The 19,627-nt window shown below is 46.6% G+C and overlaps 2 protein-coding genes across 5 annotated transcripts; both read right to left on the bottom strand.

Moving 5' to 3' along the window:
• Positions 1-1,483: 1,483 nt before the first annotated feature.
• On the bottom strand, positions 1,484-11,133 carry f8 (coagulation factor VIII, procoagulant component). Of its 2 annotated transcripts, XM_057042961.1 has the most exons (27): positions 10,922-11,132; positions 10,696-10,796; positions 10,411-10,533; positions 9,604-9,816; positions 8,991-9,173; positions 8,761-8,864; positions 8,569-8,689; positions 8,199-8,469; positions 7,958-8,123; positions 7,787-7,874; positions 7,334-7,551; positions 7,092-7,242; positions 6,661-6,870; positions 5,752-6,533; positions 5,516-5,658; positions 5,261-5,426; positions 4,883-5,089; positions 4,577-4,805; positions 4,317-4,499; positions 4,078-4,194; positions 3,769-3,840; positions 3,594-3,679; positions 3,356-3,523; positions 2,973-3,117; positions 2,726-2,874; positions 2,470-2,652; positions 1,484-2,007 (listed from the first exon to the last, which is right to left on the bottom strand). In XM_057042961.1, exons 1-27 carry the CDS (start codon positions 11,092-11,094, stop codon positions 1,852-1,854), a joined length of 4,908 nt encoding a protein of 1,635 aa, XP_056898941.1. In that variant the 5' UTR covers positions 11,095-11,132; the 3' UTR covers positions 1,484-1,851. The 2 variants fall into 2 exon arrangements, with proteins under 2 accessions (XP_056898941.1, XP_056898942.1); XM_057042962.1 differs by lacking the exons at positions 1,484-2,007; positions 2,470-2,652; positions 2,726-2,874 and having other exon boundaries at positions 2,995-3,117; positions 3,350-3,523; positions 10,922-11,133.
• Positions 11,134-12,125: 992 nt separating this feature from the next.
• On the bottom strand, positions 12,126-19,483 carry LOC130531150 (MORC family CW-type zinc finger protein 3-like). 3 transcript variants are annotated; one of them, XM_057042963.1, is made up of 18 exons: positions 19,312-19,483; positions 19,161-19,233; positions 17,514-17,646; positions 16,941-17,161; positions 16,708-16,855; positions 16,351-16,504; positions 16,132-16,260; positions 15,719-15,838; positions 15,542-15,645; positions 15,212-15,334; positions 14,997-15,068; positions 14,678-14,794; positions 14,434-14,505; positions 14,322-14,358; positions 13,822-14,249; positions 13,235-13,538; positions 12,953-13,089; positions 12,126-12,755 (listed from the first exon to the last, which is right to left on the bottom strand). In XM_057042963.1, the coding sequence occupies exons 1-18, from the start codon at positions 19,348-19,350 to the stop codon at positions 12,563-12,565; spliced, it is 2,604 nt and encodes an 867-aa protein (XP_056898943.1). In that variant the 5' UTR covers positions 19,351-19,483; the 3' UTR covers positions 12,126-12,562. The 3 variants fall into 3 exon arrangements, with proteins under 3 accessions (XP_056898943.1, XP_056898945.1, XP_056898946.1); XM_057042965.1 differs by lacking the exon at positions 14,997-15,068; XM_057042966.1 differs by lacking the exon at positions 19,312-19,483 and having other exon boundaries at positions 16,941-17,147.
• Positions 19,484-19,627: the final 144 nt, after the last annotated feature.

Genomic DNA, 19,627 nt, shown 5'->3' with positions numbered 1-19,627 from the left:
GTAAAGGAAGGGTCATAAATCGTGGTGTAATTTTTCATTTGTGACACTGTTTTGTTTCCTGTGATGTCACAGCACTTCCTCAGAGATCTGCCAAAATAATGTTCTTGCCCAGGTGAAGTATGCAGGGTTCACAGAAAGGGCAGTGGGGCAACAATTCTTGTATCTTAATAAATCCAGGGTCATATTTTCTTATCCTGTTAGCCTCACTGCCTCGTCCATCCGGATGCTTTAAAGATCTCTCATATCATTAAAAAGGGAATGCGTTCTTGGACTACTTCTCTTTTCTTGGTCCTGATGACAGCTTTACATGTTGCAAACTTGCCTTAACACACTTTTACAAACTTCCTCCATCTATTGAATACCCAGATTGGCTCATTTTCCACGAGTTACATACACTTTTTGTAATGACTGAATTTTCTTTTAATGGCTTACAGGAAGACACCATTTGTTCTTCTGTAACTCTGAGATTCCATATTTTATTCATATATAATGTACAAATGCAACATTTTTTGCTCCCATTTTTCATGAAAACCCTATTTCTTGGGGTCAGTATCTAGTATGACCCCCATTTGTGACACAATTGTTGATTGTGGAAGGTTGGTCCTCTTCATCCCAGCTCTCCATCCCAAACATGTCCAGTAGCTGACATATCCGGTGAGTCTGCTGGCCGTGCAAGAACTGGGATGTTTTCAGCTTCCAGGGATTGTGTGCAGATCCAGGCAACATGGGGCCGTGCTTGATCCTGCTGCAACAGGAGGTGACGGTGGTGGATTTAGGGCAGAACGGTGGGCCTCAGGAGCTCGTCTCAAGATGCCATCAACAAGGTGGCATCTGTGGCTGTGCTGACAAAGCCACACCTGAGAGGTGGACGGGGAAGCGCTCGCTAACAGATTTAGTGAGATTTGTGAAAAATAAAAGGTCAAAGGTCACTTTCAGAATAACTCACTTCCCGTGACCTCTGGACGTGCATCAGCCCTTACAGGTGATCTGCCCCTTGGCGTGTTATTGTTTTTGCAGAGATTGAGCGTGAGAAACAGGCACAGTGTTCTGCTTCCATGTCTGTGCCAGCTGCACGTCCTGTTCACCACGACTCTGTCCTCCAAACCAAACACACCTCCCTGGCCCGGAGACTTCCTCTGCTGATAAAAAGCTGATTAGACACACACACTCTGTGCTACTGCCACTTTCTCCCCTGACATAATCAGACAAAAGGAATACAGTTTATTCCTCCTAATCATCCCATCACCTCATTTCATCCCTGTTTGCGCACGTTTCCCTTTAACGAGTAACAGAAGAACGATGACGTGTCGGCGTTCTGGGCTCTGCTGAAGGTGGATAAGCCAAAATAACAGGGGGAAACATGACTGAAGATAGACACAGGAAAGAAAGAACAAAGATAATGTTCTGGAAAGAGTGAGCTGATACAAGAGACCAAAACCTGTTTGAGGGCACAAGCCTGAGCTTCAGATAAAACACACGGAGATGCTGAACACAAAGACTTTTCCCTTTATTATTCTGCATTCAGAATCATACTTTCATAAAAATGTCCCCAATAATATACATCAGCCATTCAAACTTTATACATCCTTCTGTGTCTAAGATATTTACACAAGCTTACTTTCCAATGGTTTGTCCTGGGTTTGTTTTAATTAAGAGACAAACAGAAACATGCTAACAGCTGCGGCAGCCGTGCCCACATTGTTATAAGGTGGTCACTTTAAAAACAGCTGTCCCGATACAATCACGTCATGCAGTAGAATATGTTATATGCCAGGCGATGGAAAAATAGAAGTACGATATAGTGAAACCGGGATACATGTTGCATGCCGTCGGTGGGAGGGCTCAGACGCATCAGAGCGTCTGCTGTGTGTCGCAGCCCAGGACCTCCAGGCGCAGGGCGATGTCATTGATCCATCCCAGGGGGTGGATGCGGATGTAGCGTCCAAAGAGAGGCGCGTCAAAGATGGTGAGAGCTTCCTCGTCCGAATCATTGTTTCCCTGGAAGATCTGAGAAAGGAAATGGAGAAATGTAGGAAGAGTGGAGAGGGACAGAGCGTTCGACGTAGCATGAAAGATGGTGGAGATGAGGAATATTATGGGTTAGGAAAAACATTCCTCAAATGCATACCCTGAAGTATCTGTTAGATTTGTTGTTGTTTTTACTTGAAGGTGATATTTTATCATTAAAATCGACACAAAAAGCAACTCTCTAGATAAGAAACCTGCGACAGATGAGAGGAAGCAAACGCGCAAATATGCAGGCCGAGCTACTCCACCGATGTGGAATTTATCACATCTACTGAGCATCACTGAAGATGGAAACATAGTTTCACAGAGAGCTCCGCCAGCACGAGCGTCATTACGGCGCCATGTAACCCCGACGTGTTAAAGTGTCACGTCCGTGTAAGTCAATTAAAAAGGAATGACTACTTCTCTCCTGGTTTCTCCAGGTTATGACAGTAAGTGTACCTTTTCTCTTTGGGAGCTCCCTTCCAAGACGCTGCTCCAGGCTTGGCCATCACGGCTGATGGTGACCGAGAATTCGGTCACCATCATTTTGGTCAGCAACGAGCGCGCTCCTTGAGTCACCACCCCTGTGATACGCTTCACTTTGCCCAAATCAACCTGCAGCCACTCGTGGGGATTGTTGTTCTATGACGGTAAAGGAAAAAAGTTTTAATAAAATGTAACAAGGCTGCCATGGGCGAGGAGCACCTGCGTTCACCTTCGGCCTCCAGGCGTTAGCGCTGCCTTCCTGATGAAGGCGAGCGAGGCTGGGAGTCCAGCTACGCAACAGAGACCAGTAAGAAGAGGAGGCAACGAAGCTTTCGTCGGGAATCCGCCTGTCCTGGAGTCCAAGGGGCAGAGAGCAACCTGGAAACACACACACACACACACACACACACACACACACACGATTCTCAGCACTCCTGGCTGTAAAGCAAACCTCTGCTCCTGTCGGTGAAACTCACTGTTGAGGTCACAGCCCAGCAGCTCCATCCGGAGGGCAGGCCGTTGGTTGTAGTACAGTGGATGAATCCTGATGTAGCGCGCCACAAACGGGGGGACAAAGGGGTTGTTTTTTACCCTGGAGTTGTCCAGATTACCGTTGAACACCTGGGGAAAAACAAAGAGCAAACCAAATCTCATGGAGCCAACGTGTTTTTCAGACTGATTTCCAACGCTGCAGGAAGCAACTGGCTTCCTCTCTGATTATCTGCTGGAGACTTGAAGTGAACCTGACATCAGCGACAAATAACAGCTATTAAAATACTTTCGTGCAACTTTTCAGGTTTCTGTTAGTTGCCTGTAAAATGCTGTGATCTCCAGAAACCTGCACATGTGGGACTCATACTTTGGCTGTGCTGCTGCTGCGGCTGCTGCCGCTCCCTCGGTACGTGGACCACGTCTCCTGGTCCAGGCTGTAGGAGACGGTGAATGCCGTGATGTAGTTGTTCCTCAGATTAGACCTGACTCCCTGCGTCTGCACCCCGTGCAGCAACGTGGGCGCCTGGAGATCCACCTGTAACGCGAAGACCCGTCACAGATAGTCTGGGTTCAAATTAGGTTCAGTACTTGTGTGCGTGTCCCACCTGTATCCAAGATGCCTTGTTATAGCCCATCCAGGCGTTGATGTATCCTGACTGATCCAGCCTCGCCAGGTGTGGCAGCCAGTTGCCTGGAAACAGGTTTTAAAGGAGCGTGGTCATTTTCTGATTTCAACATTTCGCTTACTACGCACAGGAGAAATAAAGATTAAAATGTTACCTATGTAATCTGATGCTTTAATCTGAGAGTCCCCGATTCTTCCTGATTTCATCCCCAGCGGCCGGCTACATTCTGGAAATATCAGACACTTGCAGATCAGCAATGCGTTCCACATAATAGTTAATGAAGAAATCTTTTCTTGATGCTGTTTATACCTAAACTATAGAATAATATGTTACAGTAAATTATGTTAAATTTTCACTTCCAGGAAATTTAGCCCAAATTTGAGAACCTGGCAGCACTTCAGTGGCACAATGGCTTTAACCGTGACGCACAAGCGTTTACATATTTTCCCCAGTGGGCACCTACGTGGGTTATAGACCAGCAGTTTCGCCCTCATGCCCGCCAGCTGGGATTCTCCTACGGTGCATTCCACCAACCACGTGCCAACTGTTGGGGGTCTCATTTCCACTGTCCCAAACACTCCTGCGTGTAGGAATCACAGTAAAGAACAGAAGTTTGGTTGTATTTTTTTGTATGTTTTTAATGCAGAATGTAAACAGTGTGTATCTTTTCTGGGGTTCCTGATGAGTCTGTGTTGGGGCTACCTGGGAAGAGGTTGTAGACCCCCATGCGATGTTCTTTTTTGGCGTGAACGGTGAAAGGTAAACCGTGGAAGTGCACAGCGTGGTACTCGCCATCGCTGCCGACATTTAACAGGTGCCACCTGACTCGCTGGTGCTGGGCCACCAGCAGGCCAGGAAGGGATTCGGCCACGTAACCATTGATCGCTGTAAAACAATCGAGCATATTATAGAAATAAAGTACGTAAGCGTTGGGGTCTATAGCAGTTCCAGTTTTCTCATACCTGCAAACTTATTGCTGATGTGGTACCAGGGGTCCTGAGTGTTGGCGTGACAGGGTGGAGCACAGTACCTGCGCAGGTTCTCCTCCATGTACCAGCTTTTAGTTTCATCGAAGGTGTGAAAGAGGAGGGCGAACTCCTGCACGTCAGGCTGAGTGTGCAGACGGGTGCTGAGGGTGCCGGGCTTACAAATCACCAGTGGCCCAATCAATCCTGAATTGAGGTCCCTCTCCTGGAAGCACAGAGTTCTTTTATTTTTTTCTACCCCTATTCTATTTACCCGTACAGAAGGAGAAGGACCATCCAAACCTTGTCCACAGTGGAGTAGTACGTCCCAGTTTTGCAGTCAAACTCGCTGTCCATGGGTCCCTGAGTCTTGGTTATTCTCCAGTTATAAGTCTGCACCTCTCCAGGGGCCAAGGGCTTTCCTGGGACTCCAGACGCCCCTTGGTTGCGATCGTAGACTCCATGAAGATGGAAGGAGTACGGCCTGGATGCGTTGTTCTTAAAGACGACCTTAAACATGCAGGAAACATTGGTGACTAAACGTCCGTCCGTCCGTCCGTCCATCCATCCATCCATTCATCCATCCATCCATCCATCCATCCATCCATCCATCCATCCATCCATCCATTCATCCATCCAACTGTTCACCGTTAACCGGTGATAAGTTACTTGACCACTTACTGTGAGGAGATCATTAACTTCAGCTTTGATGAAGGGTCCCAGGATGCCTAGATGTGCTTCAAGCTCCCCTTGGCTTACCGGATCTCGAAAACTTTCATCCTTGTAGGCTCGATATACCACCTTCTTATACTGTGGCAGGAACTTCCTCATGCCCCGGCTCATCTCTCTGAAGAAAGATTTGAGTCAAATTTGGACTACACTGGATTTAAAACATATAATTTCACACTTGAGTCCCAGGAGAAGTCATGTTCCTACCTTGGTCTGATGAGCTGGTATGGTTTTTTGACACCGTAGTCCCAAGTGACCTCCTCTGCTGCTATGTAGTAATGGGGATATCTGACCTCTCCGGAGCGCAGGTCCATGTAGTCTGTACTGAGTACATATGAGGTGCTGTTCTCCTGTAGAAAATGTTATATTGATGGCTTGTTATGGGTTTGGAGCTCTTCAGGTTCAATCAGTGTTCAGCGACAGACGCGCATTAGCAATAGTACCTCTTGGTTGTAGTCGTCATACTCGACGGACAGTTCATTCACTGCGATGTTGCCTGGTTGTTGGTGATGCGGTTTAAGCTTCTCCTCCTCAGACATAATGTAGTTTTGAACCATCTCCTCTGAGGTGACTGGCTCTACGGTGAAGGACCTCTTGCTGTTTCCTGGATTGCCGGTCAGTAAGATCTCATTGCCCTCTTCAAGTTCTTTGGTCCTGTTTATCCCGGTGGCATTGGCGGTGGTCCTGTTTTCCGCAGGACGTTCCTGAATTTCTGACCTCTCCTCGCCGCCTTCGTCTCCAGAATATATGTCAAAATCTGTACTGTTGTCTTCCGCCTGGCGCCTCCGTCTGAGAGCCTGCTCTCCCACACGAAGAATTCCACTTGGTGCCGCTGTCACCTCGCCATCAAGCTGTAGCTCCTCCAAGATGTCCTCTGGGATTCTTTCTCCTGATGTTATGTTGGCATCCTCCCCTCCGGGTGGTGTTAATGTCACTTTCTTCAGATAGCATCTTCTACCATCGGTAGCGTTTAGAGTGGATGTGTTGACTGAGTGGGTGCTGTTGTTAATGGGGACCTTGTTGCACACTTTTAGCAACACTGTGTGATTCCGAGGCCTCATGCCCCTTAGACCAAGAACCATATTATCAACATAGTCTGAGAAATCGACTTCATCTAATTCATGGTCAACTAACAGGTCTTCTCTCTCACACGTGAGAACAGTGTACTGAATACTCATCCCCCGGCTCTTCAGGCTGCCGTCAAAGGCGCCGATCTCCCACTCACCTATGACGATAGATTACCACACGCTGGGTTCAAACTGAAGCCACAGATTGCGCATACGTATTTGAGGAAGCTCTGATTTGACTTCTCGAAACTGAAACATTTGAGGCGCTGAGACTTTCCCTCTTACCTACAACCTCAGGCTCCATGGAGACGGTCAAGCCACTCATGGGGAAGAGTGTGAGGACAGATTGGTAGAGCCCTTGATGCTGAAAGAGGTTTCCCGTGAAGTAAACGGAGAGGAACTCTGTCGGGGTGCCCACGCTGGCAACGTGCCAGAAGGCCACGTCGGTTTTACAGATGACAAACTGACGCCTGCGGAACATGATGCCGTTCACAGCTGGAGGAGAAGATACACCGAGAACTGAAACTTGATGTATATCCTGAGAGATACGATATAAAGAGATCCCCCCAAAAGTGTGACAAAAGTCTGTCCACTGACCTCTGCTGGTCGGCTACAGTATTAGTCACAGCGTGATTAAACTATTTGTATTATTTTGCTCCGTGACATTTCTGCATGACCCGGTCCACTAAAATCGATGAAGTAGCCATTAAACTCACTGTAAATGACATGGGAGTTGTAGACGTCGGGGTCTGTGTCGTTATAGCCGGTTGGTGTTTGTGTTGTGTTGTGGATGTTTTCTTTCATGTACCAGCTGTTGTTCTCGTCAAAAACAGCAAACACCAGACTCCAGTCTTTGTCTGGCCCCACCTGCACGCAACAGATCAGACAGAGCACAAATGCAACACTGCTGCACTGACTTAGAAGGGTTTTTATATCAGTACTCAGATGTTCTCCTCACCAGACGCCCTATTTGGTCGATAGCTTCATTCTTGCAGATGAGCAGGGTTCCCACCAGGCCGGAGGCCAAGTCCTTCTCTGGGTCCACAGTGCTCTGATACAGCTGGGTCAGACACTGTGGGTCTTCTTCTAGGGGCCTGTCATTGGCGGTCAACTCCCAAATGTAGCCAAACGTCTCATTGGGGCCAACTCCCATTGTGCGCAAGTCCTTTTCTGAAGCTTTTTTGTTAAAATAATTGGAAATAATTTTGTAATATTTATGTATTAGATGCTATTACTTGAAGTGATTTTAAAGAAGAGTTGGATTAAAGGGCTTTTAATTTAAATGCTAGCTTGCTGAAATGCGCACTGGCTTAATAATGCTCCCTTAGATGTAATTAATTATTTTCCTTGTGTTAGGTTGAATTGTTGTAATAGGTGTAATAACATATGAATATGAAGTAACCTAGTTTACCGTTCTTGGACCTTTTCATCGGCCGGATGCTGCTGAGACCGTTGGGGTAGATGTTGAAAGGACGACTGGCCGTGTTTTTTAACGTGATCTGGAGACACAAGAAAGTCATCAATGAACTACAGTTAGCTCCGATTTTGACGGAGCACAAATTATGAAAACTGATCGACTCACGTGGATTTGATCACCGACTTTCCCCTTGAGGAGTGGACCCATCAGTGACTTTTCAGTGTTTTTCCTCCGAGTGAAGGACTTGTCTGTGTATTCCACGAACGCCACTTTTTTATATTTGTAGCTCAGGCGACTCGCAGATGTGGGAAAAAACCTCGACTGCAGCTCGCTGCTCGTTGGAAATGAAAATGCGGCTCAGTCCGAGATGAGACAAACCTGAATGTGCTTCCTCCATCGTTCTGACCTGTCTGTTGAGCTGAGATGAGGGGTGTAGTCCCAGGTGAGCTCTTCGATGGCGATGTAATGCTCCCAGACCTGAAAGTTTGCTCCCCTGCTCGATCGGACTTGAAGATTCAGCTTCTTCGGCTTAAAGTTAATGATGTTGAAGATTTCCTCCCCGTCGTAATTGTAATCATAGTCGTCGTCATTGCTGGGCTTGGCATTACGCATGTCAGGACCGGGCAGAACGACGGGATCGGGGCATTTCTCCACTAGGAACATAGCGCTCATCCCATCTGGAGGGCGATATCGGCCACAGCAATCCAAATGACCGCTTATGGGACAATGTAGCTGTAGTTATGGCAACTGTCAGGAGCCGGGACAGGGTTTCTTACCGTGGCGGGGAGCGTGGATCTGACAGCTGATGAGGAATCTGCCAACCGTAGCAGGTTTCATCTCCGCAGTGACGAATGTCATCGGAGTCACCTCAACTGTGACTTTACGGTGCGTCAACACCTGCAGTTGAGACAGACAGACTAAAGTTTTGCCAGAAAATTGTTACTGTAGCTCCACAAGACTTGAGTTACCTCCAGAGTGTGATGCTGAAACTGAATCAAGTGGATTGATGGCGCTGTGCCCATCCCGATTAGGTGCCAAATCACAGGATTACGGCCCTGACATATTTTCAGGCCTACACACACACACACACACACACACACACACACCATCAGAGAGGGTAAATGAATTCCTCTGTAGACCACATACGGAGGGAGTGCAGAAGTAAAACATTCTCCCCTGGAACAATCTGTGTGGTTACCAGGTAACGTGGCATTAATGTATCCGTTGATGGTGTGGAATTCCTTCCTGCTGTCGCTCCTCTTGAACTTATCTCTACTCTTCCTCTCTCCCACCTCTCCATACCAACTTTTGCTCTCATCAAAAACGACAAACAGCAGGACGAACGCCTGATTCCTCCTTTGGCCCTCGTCTGTGAATGCACCTGAGAACACACACACACACACACACACACACACACACACACACACACACACACACACACACCACACACACACACACACACAGGTTAAACAAGCACATGCAGGAGAGGACAACAGGAACACGTGATTGCAAATATTACATGAGCATCGAGAACATGTGCTTATAATTCCTCTTGGTTGGGAATTCCTCATTTGTAAAGGATAAACCCTCTGAGGACAAACCCCCCGCAGCCCCTTACCGAGAAGCTCATCATGGGATCATGTGTTTCATAGCAGGAAGGAGCGGGGGGCTGCAGGAATATTTGCTGGGATGTTCCCACTAATTGAAATATTTTAAATGTACTTTATTTAAAATCCCAGTCTGAAAATGTGGGGCCCTGAGCAGAAAAGCATGTTTTCATACACCACACCAGAATGTGACCACCCTCTTACTCATTTTGCAGATCAGCAGTGCGCCGATGAGTCCTGAATTGACGTCCCGGACCGGGTCAACCTGAGATGAGTATGAGTAGGTGAGGCACTCGGGATCGTTGCCAGTGGGACCGTCTTTTGGGCTGATGTCCCAGACGTACTTGTAGTATCCTCCAGGATATACGGCATCGTCCTCCTTCTCATGACCTGCTGTGGAGTCATCATATCCAGCTCCTGGTGGGAAAATACACACTTGAATTTTCCTTCTGCGGCAGGAGGAGGAAAACAAGTGTCACAAGAGTACGTTGACCGAAGTCATCTGGTCAAAGCGATTAGTTGATATTTCCTGGAAACAACAGATCCAGATTTTCTTGACTATAAACATATTTACCAACGCCTTTCACGAGAATTTACGAAATGCCTTCTGAGAATGGAATTAACGCCCCCCAAAGCCTCACAGTCATCGTGCGTAAGAGACATGAGAAGTATTTTCATTGGATTTCTGTAACTGTGCCGAGCAGATAATTGCTGGCCGTTAGGCTGGCACATGTGGGCCTAATCTGCACCCAGAAGATATCCGCAATCATTATTTGCTGTTATTTCTGTGGAATTACAGACAACGTTAATCCACGATGAGTCTGTTTTATGATCATCACAATATAGAACTGATGTAAGTAGCAGTAGCAGAGAGAAAAGCTCCTTAAGCTCTTTTCCAGTAGCATTTTTCACTGACTCATGTCACCTGGAGTGTAAATGTGAATCTGTGAGTCAGGAACCACAGAGGAAGAGGTTGGTGCTGACTAATGGACCTCTGGAACAGAACTTCACCTTCAGAGTGTTTCCAGTAGGAGATCCCCACCGGGCTGATGCTGTAGGGCTGAGAGGCGAGGTTCTTGAAGTGGACCAACACTGTTTCGCCAGCCTGGGCCACGATCACCGGACCCTGAATGCCTGCAACCAGAAAGATGCCGATAATCAACCGAACCCTATCAGAACCTCAGAATCTTGTTTAGAGATTCGTTTCATGTTGTAGTGGTCTGAATAAATTCATGGTCTGGAGTCCGTTACAGGGGCCAACATGAATATTTGTCTCACAAATCAAAGGTGGCCTACCTGTCCATGCTGGCCTCGGCTTGGGAACTGTGTAAGTCGCGTCCAGATATTCTCTGTACACTGCCTTGATATATTTTTGAGGAATATCTTTCGGCTTTTTTCTGAAAAAAAAAAAAGTGCGTAAAGTGCGCTAAAGACGCAAACCGCTTCTGTTTACCTAAACTTGGTCAATCTGATTGGTCAAAGTCTGCGAATCTTAAATAAATACGATTTTATCGGGATTCACCTTTGCTCAGACGCTGGGTCACCGTCTTCCACATGGATATAATCCCAGCCGATTTCGACCGCAGCGATATAATACTGTCTGACGGCCGCCGGTGGCTGCTGCGCGTCTCCGCCACAGAAGGCGGCGACCAGCAGCAGCAGCGGCAGCGGCAGCAGGAGTGTGTCCGTCCTCATCGCAGTGCGTCCCGGGTCAAACGTTTGCTGCGCCCTACGTGCGCGCAAATTTATAAGGACGAGCGCTGCAGAGAGGGGAAGTTCATCTCACACGCAATGGTTGAGAGATGCTGGGGGGATTTAAAGCAGCAGAAAATGGAAATGGAGTAAATAAAAGCGCAAGTAGAGAAGATGTACAGGAAAAGAGTGAAATGTTCAGGCACGTGGAAAACAGCTTTTAGGAATAATATATAAAAGATCAACATTAAGCGTCACATGAGTGTTTGGATGTTTAATTTATCGCCATCTAGTGGCCATTTAGGAACATGACACGGTCAGATGAATTAATCGGCGCCTGGATATTATCCCCCCCAAAGAAAATATAATTACGTGTTTATTTTGCTTTCAAAATTGTCTCCACAGTACAACTGATAAGCCCACAAAGGCTTTAATGCTTCATTTCTGTTCTTTTGTTATGAAATTTGCAAAGAATATGCTAATTTCAAGGCAGTGTAATTGAATTCTTTATGTGGAGTAATGTGATAAATCAGTAATGTGGTAATCCATCCAAAATAGAAACAAACCACTACACTGCACTAGACGGCCCAAACAGGATCAACCATAGACCCAAACACCAAAGAGGTTTCTCTGTTAAGTTCACTTAGAAAAGTTATATATTTTTTTAACCTCCCCACTTGAAGGCAACCGAAATTATTTAGATTGTGATTTTATCATCTACCACATTGGATTGTCAGAAAATTGTGAAAGATGTAAATATTATTTAAAGTTATATGATCAAAGAGATTAGCTCTTTCCATGACATCCAGATCATCTTGATGATAAGACCCTCGACACACCTTTTCCAAGCTCATGCCTGTCCGGTAATCCCTGTCTTGACTGTAAAGAGCATTATAATTATTATTAGAGTTATCCGGGGTGTAGCCCACCTGTAGCGGGGTAGCTGGAGGGCTCCGGACCCCCCACCAGGAAAGAGCGGTTAGTTCGACGATGGATGGATTATTAAACTGTCGCCGTCTAGTGGCGACTTTGAGTTATGATTGTAAAAAGTTATATTTATTCGACAGATGAACACAAATTATCACTTCTGTATGAATATGATGACATGAAAAAGTTGGAAATATTACAGATGTTAGAATATTTTCTTTTCTTTCATGATAATGGATTTAAAGTCGTGCATAAAGGTTCTCAACAAGATTTGTATTCACACCTGTGACAATGAAATGGGAACCTATTCATTCATTCATCTTCATACAAAGGGTAGGTAAGTTTCCTCTGTTACTGTCTTGCATCATTAAAGATAATGAGTCTGCATTCTTTTTTAAGAATTAAGCTGCAATTTTGAGATGTTAAACTTTAGCTTTAGCATACGTCCCATATTGACATTTATAGTTTGGTGTTCATGTCTGAATAATGTACAACATAAAAAAAATAAAAATGAAAATAAAGCTGAGCAAACAACAGTAACACTTCATTTTGGTGCATCAGGGAGCATTTTCAGTTTACAGGAGTTGAACTCGAGGACCTGCTCCAGGATGCTGTCCACATCGGAGGTCTCTGTGCTGATATTGGTCAAATCCAGGCCGGGCATGACCACTGTGAGAAGCACCACCACGTTGGCCCTGATCAGACGCAGACACTCCTGCGACGACCTGTCTGCAAAACTGTTTGGTGGTTTAAAGTCAGAAATTTAGCTTAGTATCAACCGTGAGGTTAAAATAGTAATAATAGTAATAAATTCATGCAGAAGTCCTTTAAAATAATAATGCGGTTGGGTAAAGGTGGTAAACTAGTCAGAATGGCTCTTTTTGCCATCGCCAGGGATTAATTATAGGATATTATCTGTGCCTTCAAAACCCACCTGCTGTCACTGGACTGCATCCTGCTGGGACCCTCCTCTTCCTCAGGCTCTTCTCCTACACTCTGGGCCAAAGCGCTCTGGCCAAATTCAGCCCAGTCTCCTGAACCCTGGGCTGGACTGGGAGAAGAAGGTGAGTTCTGCAGGAGACGACGGACAATAAGTCGTCACTTTTCCTCATTTACAAAAAGAATTGCGAAACCATAAAATCACACTTTTTTGTTCCATTCCAGATATGCTTCAAAGGCAAAATCAGGATCGCAGCTAACGTGACCACAAACTCACCTGTAAACCCAGAAGCCTCCGCAGGTTCTGCACCTCTTTTTCTAACCGGGCCAGCCTCTGCAGGTTGGCCACCCGGTCCCTCTCGTCCAGAGACGGCGGTCCACTCTGGTCTCGCTCGGGTGTGTCCCCGTCCTCGTCCACTCGGCTGCTTCTGTCATTGTTGGTCTTCTCTGAAGACATCTCAGGTATGCCGGGTTCCTTCTCAGGGTTTGCTTCTTCCACATTTTCTGCCTCAGCCTGTTGGTTCTGAAGACACGACTTCTTGTTCACGCAGGAAAATAAAGGTTCTGCTTTCCTCTTGTTGCTACGGAGAACAAAAGCTTCGTTAAGGATTCAAAGAGGTGGGATGTTGTGAGTGTTGCAACAGCGAGGCGGGGCCCAACATGGCTGCTGGTGATGCATCCGTCCCGTCAGGCACCAGCTGAGCAGCAGCTCACACAACAAAAACAGCAATCGGAGCGTCCAAACCTCCATTTTGACTTGAAGAATGCAGAGACCAGTTACTCAGACGAGACCTTCAGCTTAATTTTCTTCCCTTTTATGCTTGTAAGGTGTTCAGATATCCAGGATTAAACCTCGCCACGTACCTTGAGGTGTCTCTGTTGTCCTGCGCTCTTGCCTCTGATTCCATATGTGTGTGTTTCTCTTCATCCTCGTCTTCATCTTTAAGCCTTTCATCCCATTCCCTGTTGGGCTCCTCTTCGTGTGCGTTCCCTTTGATGACCAACTCTCTCGTAAACGGCGTGCGTTGCTGGCACGTGTCTCCGTCCCTGTCTGCTCTTTGCTTTTCCTCCCTGGCTTCCTCCACGTGCTCTGTGTCTGGGGCCCGTGCGCGGCCGCTCGGGTGCCATAGTGGCGAATCCCCCGTGTGATCGGTCTGTTCTTTAGCATGTTGCGTGCTCTCCTTTGTGTGCTCTCCATCAGCTGAACTATGGACGGAGGCGTTTGAGGACTGGACGGACTCGGGCGGCTCCGAGGAGCACTGTGAAAGGGTCTCGTCCTCCTCTGAGTGGTCCTGGAACACAAACAAGCTAAATCTCCACACACAGCCTGACCTGTGGTCCTGCTGGCCAGAGGCCTTTCATACCTTTTTGGAAATGTGTCTTCTCCTTTTTTTAAAGTCTCTGCATAAAAGACAGGACAAAGACAATTAAGACCAAAAGCTATTGGGGGAGTGGGAGTGTGAGGATATAACTAACTGTATCTTGTGGCTTTTCCGGTAGATCGGGGCTGACGGCTCCTCTTCTGCCTCCTCCGGCACTGAGCAACTTCTGAAAGACAAACAGGTTCAGCTGGAGCAACCAGACAACAATTCAGAGCCTGGAGTGTTTTCAGCCGCCACTGACTTCTTTGTCTTTGTCGTCTCAAACCAACATTGGCTGTGAATTAGCGTTAACGTTTGTGGAATCTGTTCCTGTCAAACGCAGGAATGGGCGAGGTCACCTGTAGCGTAGATTAGGGTTCTGGCTGCAGGTCCAGCTCTCGGGGACTTGCTCGTAATGATCAGCGGGGACGCTCCGCCACTTCAGGCATTCTCGACACTGTAACCACTTCAGAGCCCTGTAAACACAGACACGCTGGCTGCTTCAAAAGTGCATGTAGGCAGGGCAGTTACACATACAGAGGGGGTATCTCCAGCTCTGAGTGGGCTGCAGTTCCTTTAAACTGCCCGTTGAGGTTCTGAAAGGAGTCTTTCATAGCCAGGAGCTGTTAGCTTCTTATCTGATACTGCTAAAACAATCATCTTCAATATTTGTCTCACATGATGGAACAAGCCGCTCTGTCTTGTGAGGACGTTTGTACTTCACCCGTACGCAGCGGCTTTGTCTGGTAACTATAACAACAGAAACGGAGGGCAGGCGACCGGAAAACACGTCGTAAAAGCTTTTTCCAGATTTGGGAATGAAATATATTCAGTTTTCAGTTGTTTTACGTGTGAAGTTTTGCTGCAGGTAGGACAAAGAGGTGGAGACTCACTTAGCGCCGGCGCTCTCCTCTTCGCCTTCGCCATCAGCCAGAGACACTCGTCCCTTGGCCCACAGGTGCATCACAGCCTTACAGTAATCGTTGAGTTTGACGCCCAAAGCGCCGAGGGTAAGTCTGAGGAGGAGGAGGCAGAACAGTGGGTCACCTCTTAGGGATGAGAGCCGTGCGCTGCTGGGCCAGGGGACTAAAATAACTGCAATAAAATGTCTAAAATGCTTTACATCAGTCTGTTTAACAGATGGATGCAGCTTGTTTCACGGTTCAAAAACACTGTTTTAAAAGTACAAACGTGTGCGTGTGTTTGTGCACGTGTGTGTGCACCTGTATTCTTTGGTATATTCAAAGTCTTGCTTGTTGTGAGCGGGCTTCAGGAAGTTGCACTCAATGATCCCGATGACCCCGACTCCTGACCTTTGACCTGAAGTCTGAGGGAGAGGAGACGACAATTAAGATCCGGATTGCGGCGCTCCCCACGCGGTGAAAGTCCGTTTCTCCTACTTTGAGCTGGCAGCCCACTTTCTCGTAGGCTTTGATGAGGCGGTTCTTGTGGTACAGCATGATGCCGTAGTGGCCCTTCTTCCCCGGGTTCATCCCAAAAGTCACCTTCACCTTGTCGTTCTGATCAGCGCCAGTCAAGGTCGCCAGCACCGCAAAGAACAAACACTTTCACCTTTCTGAAAGCCTTAAATGCCAACATCTCCCAAACCTTTCCAGCTCCCACAGCGCCCCCTGCATTTGCTAAATTTAGATGCAAAATAAGCCAACTGTGCAGAATAACCTCATGCTAGTGTGTTTGTGATGTCTGACAGGAGGAGAAAAGAGCGGACCTGATGTACTGTGATGGGTCAGGCACAGATACAGACACACACACTCTATCCTGACGCTCTATTACCCCCCACACACAAGGATACGGTGAAGTGAGGATTGTACACGTCATGCTGTATGATGTTCAGCCCCTTCGAGATCAGTCTGGGTATATTCCTCTTTCCCCTCAGAAAAATCTGTGTCCTTGGCTTCAGATATAAGATACTGAGGTAGGCCTGAGAGCAGAGATGGGAAATACACTTACACAGAGTGAGGAATAGGTAGAATGTAAAGTACAAAGTACTTTTGGATCTGTATGTTCCTACCTTGAGGCTATACTGCATTTCTGGAACATCCTGTTCGTGTCTCATGGACCCACTGCGACTCAGACCATTCTTGATGTCCTGGCTTTGAATTGACGGCAAGCGGAAGTCGGTCACGTCCGTCTCGAAGTCGATCTCTGGCTTCCCATCTTTGGTCCTTCGGAGCGAAAGGGGACAACTCATTAAAGACAGAGGCAGTCTGGTCCAGACTATGCTAGTCTAGAGGGACTAGTCCTCATGGGACTGGGTTAAAGAGCACAATGCTGGTCTATCAATGCCACCTGGGAAAGTTCAATTTAAATAAAATGTAGATTATCTATACATTTGAAAGTTAAGCGGGAAATTGTTAGTTTTTTGGACCTGCGAATGTTCCAGATTAATATCTTGGTGCCTTTTTTGGAAGGAATGGAGTCGAAGTGTGCGTGTATCTCCTCCACAGAGGTGATGATGGAGTTTTCCAGGATGGCCTTCAGGTTGTTCTCTGAATCCTGAGTCTCCACCTGAGACCGTGATCCCGGTTAAGGTCGGAAACGTGAAAGCTACACAGAAAAATGCACCATGACATTTTCTCCACAGCATTCCGTGAAGGATATTGGTTTGCTGGTTGAAGGGCACAATGGGGACCAAGACAGCCTGAGCCTTGATGTTTTCCAGGTAGGTCTGTGACATCATCCCCACAGACTGGCAGCCGCCGTTCTTGGTGAAAATGAGCGCGTCGCGGCCGAGGCGCATGGAGCCGGACTTGAAGCCGTTCCCGTACACCCCGATGGCCTGCTGGCTGAGGTTGCCTGAACCTTTTTCTGTGAAACCAAAGCTGGACAAAGGTGAAGAAAAAGATCAGGAAGCAAAGAAAATGGATTTTCTCTTTACAACATTAGACTCATTGACACATTAATGGTTTCTGAGAGCATAAATAGCATTTATGATAATTGTCTCAGGCTGGCATTATTAAAAATATACCCTTCAATGTCTGGCTAAACCCAAAAAAAGGACCCAGCTATGGTGGACAGGTGTGTGTCTGACAGAGCGGAACCCTTTGATATAATGACTCTAGATCCGTCTGCGTTCTAATATAAGACACACATGAGGAGGTCAAAGGTGACTATCCCACAGTAGACAGTGGTAGAAGAGGAGGTTAGACGTATCTATGGAGACGAACGTCTCACCTGAGCATCTTGTGCAGTTTGCTGGGAGTCATGCCGCAGCCGTTATCGGTGAAAGTTAGGCAAAGATGGCCTTTTTCCTCCACTACGTCGATCCACATCTGTTTGGCGCACACGCCTGGATCTGATGCATTGTCTAGGGAACACACTCTAATGTCAGCAAACCTCAGAAAAACCTCAACAATGACAATTTTTGATCATGGCGACAGAGCTGTAGGACTTCTGTTCATATTCTTGGTGGAGCCGACCAAAAACTGCAAAACGTGTGCACATATACATATTTATATCACATAGATATATTCTTTAAAATCTTTAAATTATTTTTCAATACATTTTAAATGCGTATAAACACCATAGATCATCCTACTGTTTCACTAGAAATGCACTTTGCTTCTGACTTGTTCTGAGTGGACGTGGTTTCAAACTACAGAACTGGAAGCTCTATTGTCATATGAAAATCATTATACAAACAACTGCAAGAATTTTGAATTTGCGCTCTGTATGTTATCTTTAAAAAAATAAAAAAAAGCCTTATCAAACATCGAATGCCGAGAACATGATAATAGGGATCTTGGAATTACAATCACTTGAATTTGCACGAATCCGCATGATTAGTCATGAAAAGCCACCAAGTGCATGATTTACATTAAGCCCACTAACGTGCAAAAGCTGTTAGAAGGTACCATGTTTGGATTTAGATTAAATGATATTCATTAATAAATAGTATTTATGCAATAACTCTATTACTAAACGTTTTTAAGAGTTTCTTTTGGGGTGCAGTTCCCAATTGTCGCCACTCGAGGCGCACATTGGGGATCTCTTCCGTGCAGGAGTTCATCTGTCGTCACTTGGTTGGACACTCAAGAGCAGAAATAGACTTTTAAATGAAAATAAATATTGCAGTTTAGGCCATTTGTGCAGTTTTTCTACAAAGAAAACTGTTATTATTGTTACATGTGCCGTTGCCTGCAACATATAGTTACTCACACCTGTACATTAAGTTTATAGGAGTTAAACTGCCGCATGATATTAGATTTGGTTTGCGTGCACGATACAGTTGTGTGCAGCTATAGACCGCAATGTTCTCTTCTGTTCTCAGCGCGCTTAAGAAAGTCAGAATGTTCGTTAGAAACAAGTATGAAACGTAGTGAGGCGAGAAAACATAGTGCAAAAGGGAAATACCACGTGTTAAACCGTGAAGGCACATCAAGATCCCGTTTGGTGGGGAAGCGTCTATCGCGCCGCGTTCACGCTATAAGCTTTTACAATTCATTTCCTGGTCGGACAGCAACACGCTTTAGTAGAAAATAAGAACCGATCTAAACACTATTGGTTATCTATGACAGGGCAGAGCGGCTCTGGGAGAGGGATGAACAACAATAACAACAACAACATCTTGAAACTGTAAAGCGGAGCACTTTGCGGAAGCGAATGACCATGCGATGTCAATTTGCCCCATGCAAACTGTTTCTTTCACCCTGGACTTTTCTCCTCTCGGAGCGGCGGTTGGCTGCTGCACTCCGTCCCAGAGACGCACGCACGCACGCTCACGGGCGGTAACCCGGGCACTGACACGCAAACCTCCACATATTATGCGCGGGAGTATCGAACCCAGGTCGTTGTTTTTGCGGCGCGCCTCTGCGTTCTTACCCACTAACTCGGCCACTGCGCTGAAGGGCCAGGTGTGACTGGTGCTGTTGCTGTTCAGGAAGGCCGGGTTCATCTTAAAAAGGAGAGGGAGAGAGAAGAATGATCAGATGAAGCCCACTGACGGCGCTCCCGCAGGGACAGCGGTACATACGCAGCTCAGGCGGATCCCCTGCTCGGTGCACTTCGCCATGTTTTGCGTCCTGTCATGTCCGATGTGCGCGCTGACTCAGAACGAGACAAGTGGGCGTTGCATCCTGCTGTTGGACAGAGTGTTGCGACGTTCAGCCTCGGACAAAACGCCTTAATGGGGCAATTGAAAGAAAATTCATTTTCTTTATTCTGACATAATCCACATGATACTGAACCGCAATTATTGCAGAAGCTGACAGGGTATCTGCATCAAAATGTGTTTACTCAGTAGCGTTAAAAAATAAGAACGCAAACATGCATTTAAAGTTTATGGGAAA

The sequence above is a fragment of the Takifugu flavidus genome, chromosome 9 (assembly GCF_003711565.1).
Source record: "Takifugu flavidus isolate HTHZ2018 chromosome 9, ASM371156v2, whole genome shotgun sequence".
Lineage (NCBI taxonomy): Eukaryota > Metazoa > Chordata > Actinopteri > Tetraodontiformes > Tetraodontidae > Takifugu > Takifugu flavidus.
This window is presented reverse-complemented; position numbering and strand designations above follow the sequence as displayed.

What these genes read in the sequence shown, in the direction of transcription:
- LOC130531150 (XM_057042963.1), bottom strand. Translation starts at nt 19,350, where the DNA reads ATGGCGAAGTGCACCGAGCAGGGGATCCGCCTGAGCTGC. An exon ending in AAACTGCACAAGATGCTCAG is followed by an intron (nt 17,162 to 17,513) that starts GTGAGACGTTCG and finishes ACCTTTGTCCAG; the next exon opens with CTTTGGTTTCACAGAAAAAG. An exon ending in ATGCAGTCCAGTGACAGCAG is followed by an intron (nt 12,756 to 12,952) that starts GTGGGTTTTGAA and finishes ACCACCAAACAG; the next exon opens with TTTTGCAGACAGGTCGTCGC.
- f8 (XM_057042961.1), bottom strand. Translation starts at nt 11,094, where the DNA reads ATGAGGACGGACACACTCCTGCTGCCGCTGCCGCTGCTGCTGCTGGTC. An exon ending in CATTAATGCCACGTTACCTG is followed by an intron (nt 8,865 to 8,990) that starts GTAACCACACAG and finishes GTGTGTGTGTAG; the next exon opens with GCCTGAAAATATGTCAGGGC. An exon ending in GCTGGGCTGTGACCTCAACA is followed by an intron (nt 2,875 to 2,972) that starts GTGAGTTTCACC and finishes GTGTGTTTCCAG; the next exon opens with GTTGCTCTCTGCCCCTTGGA.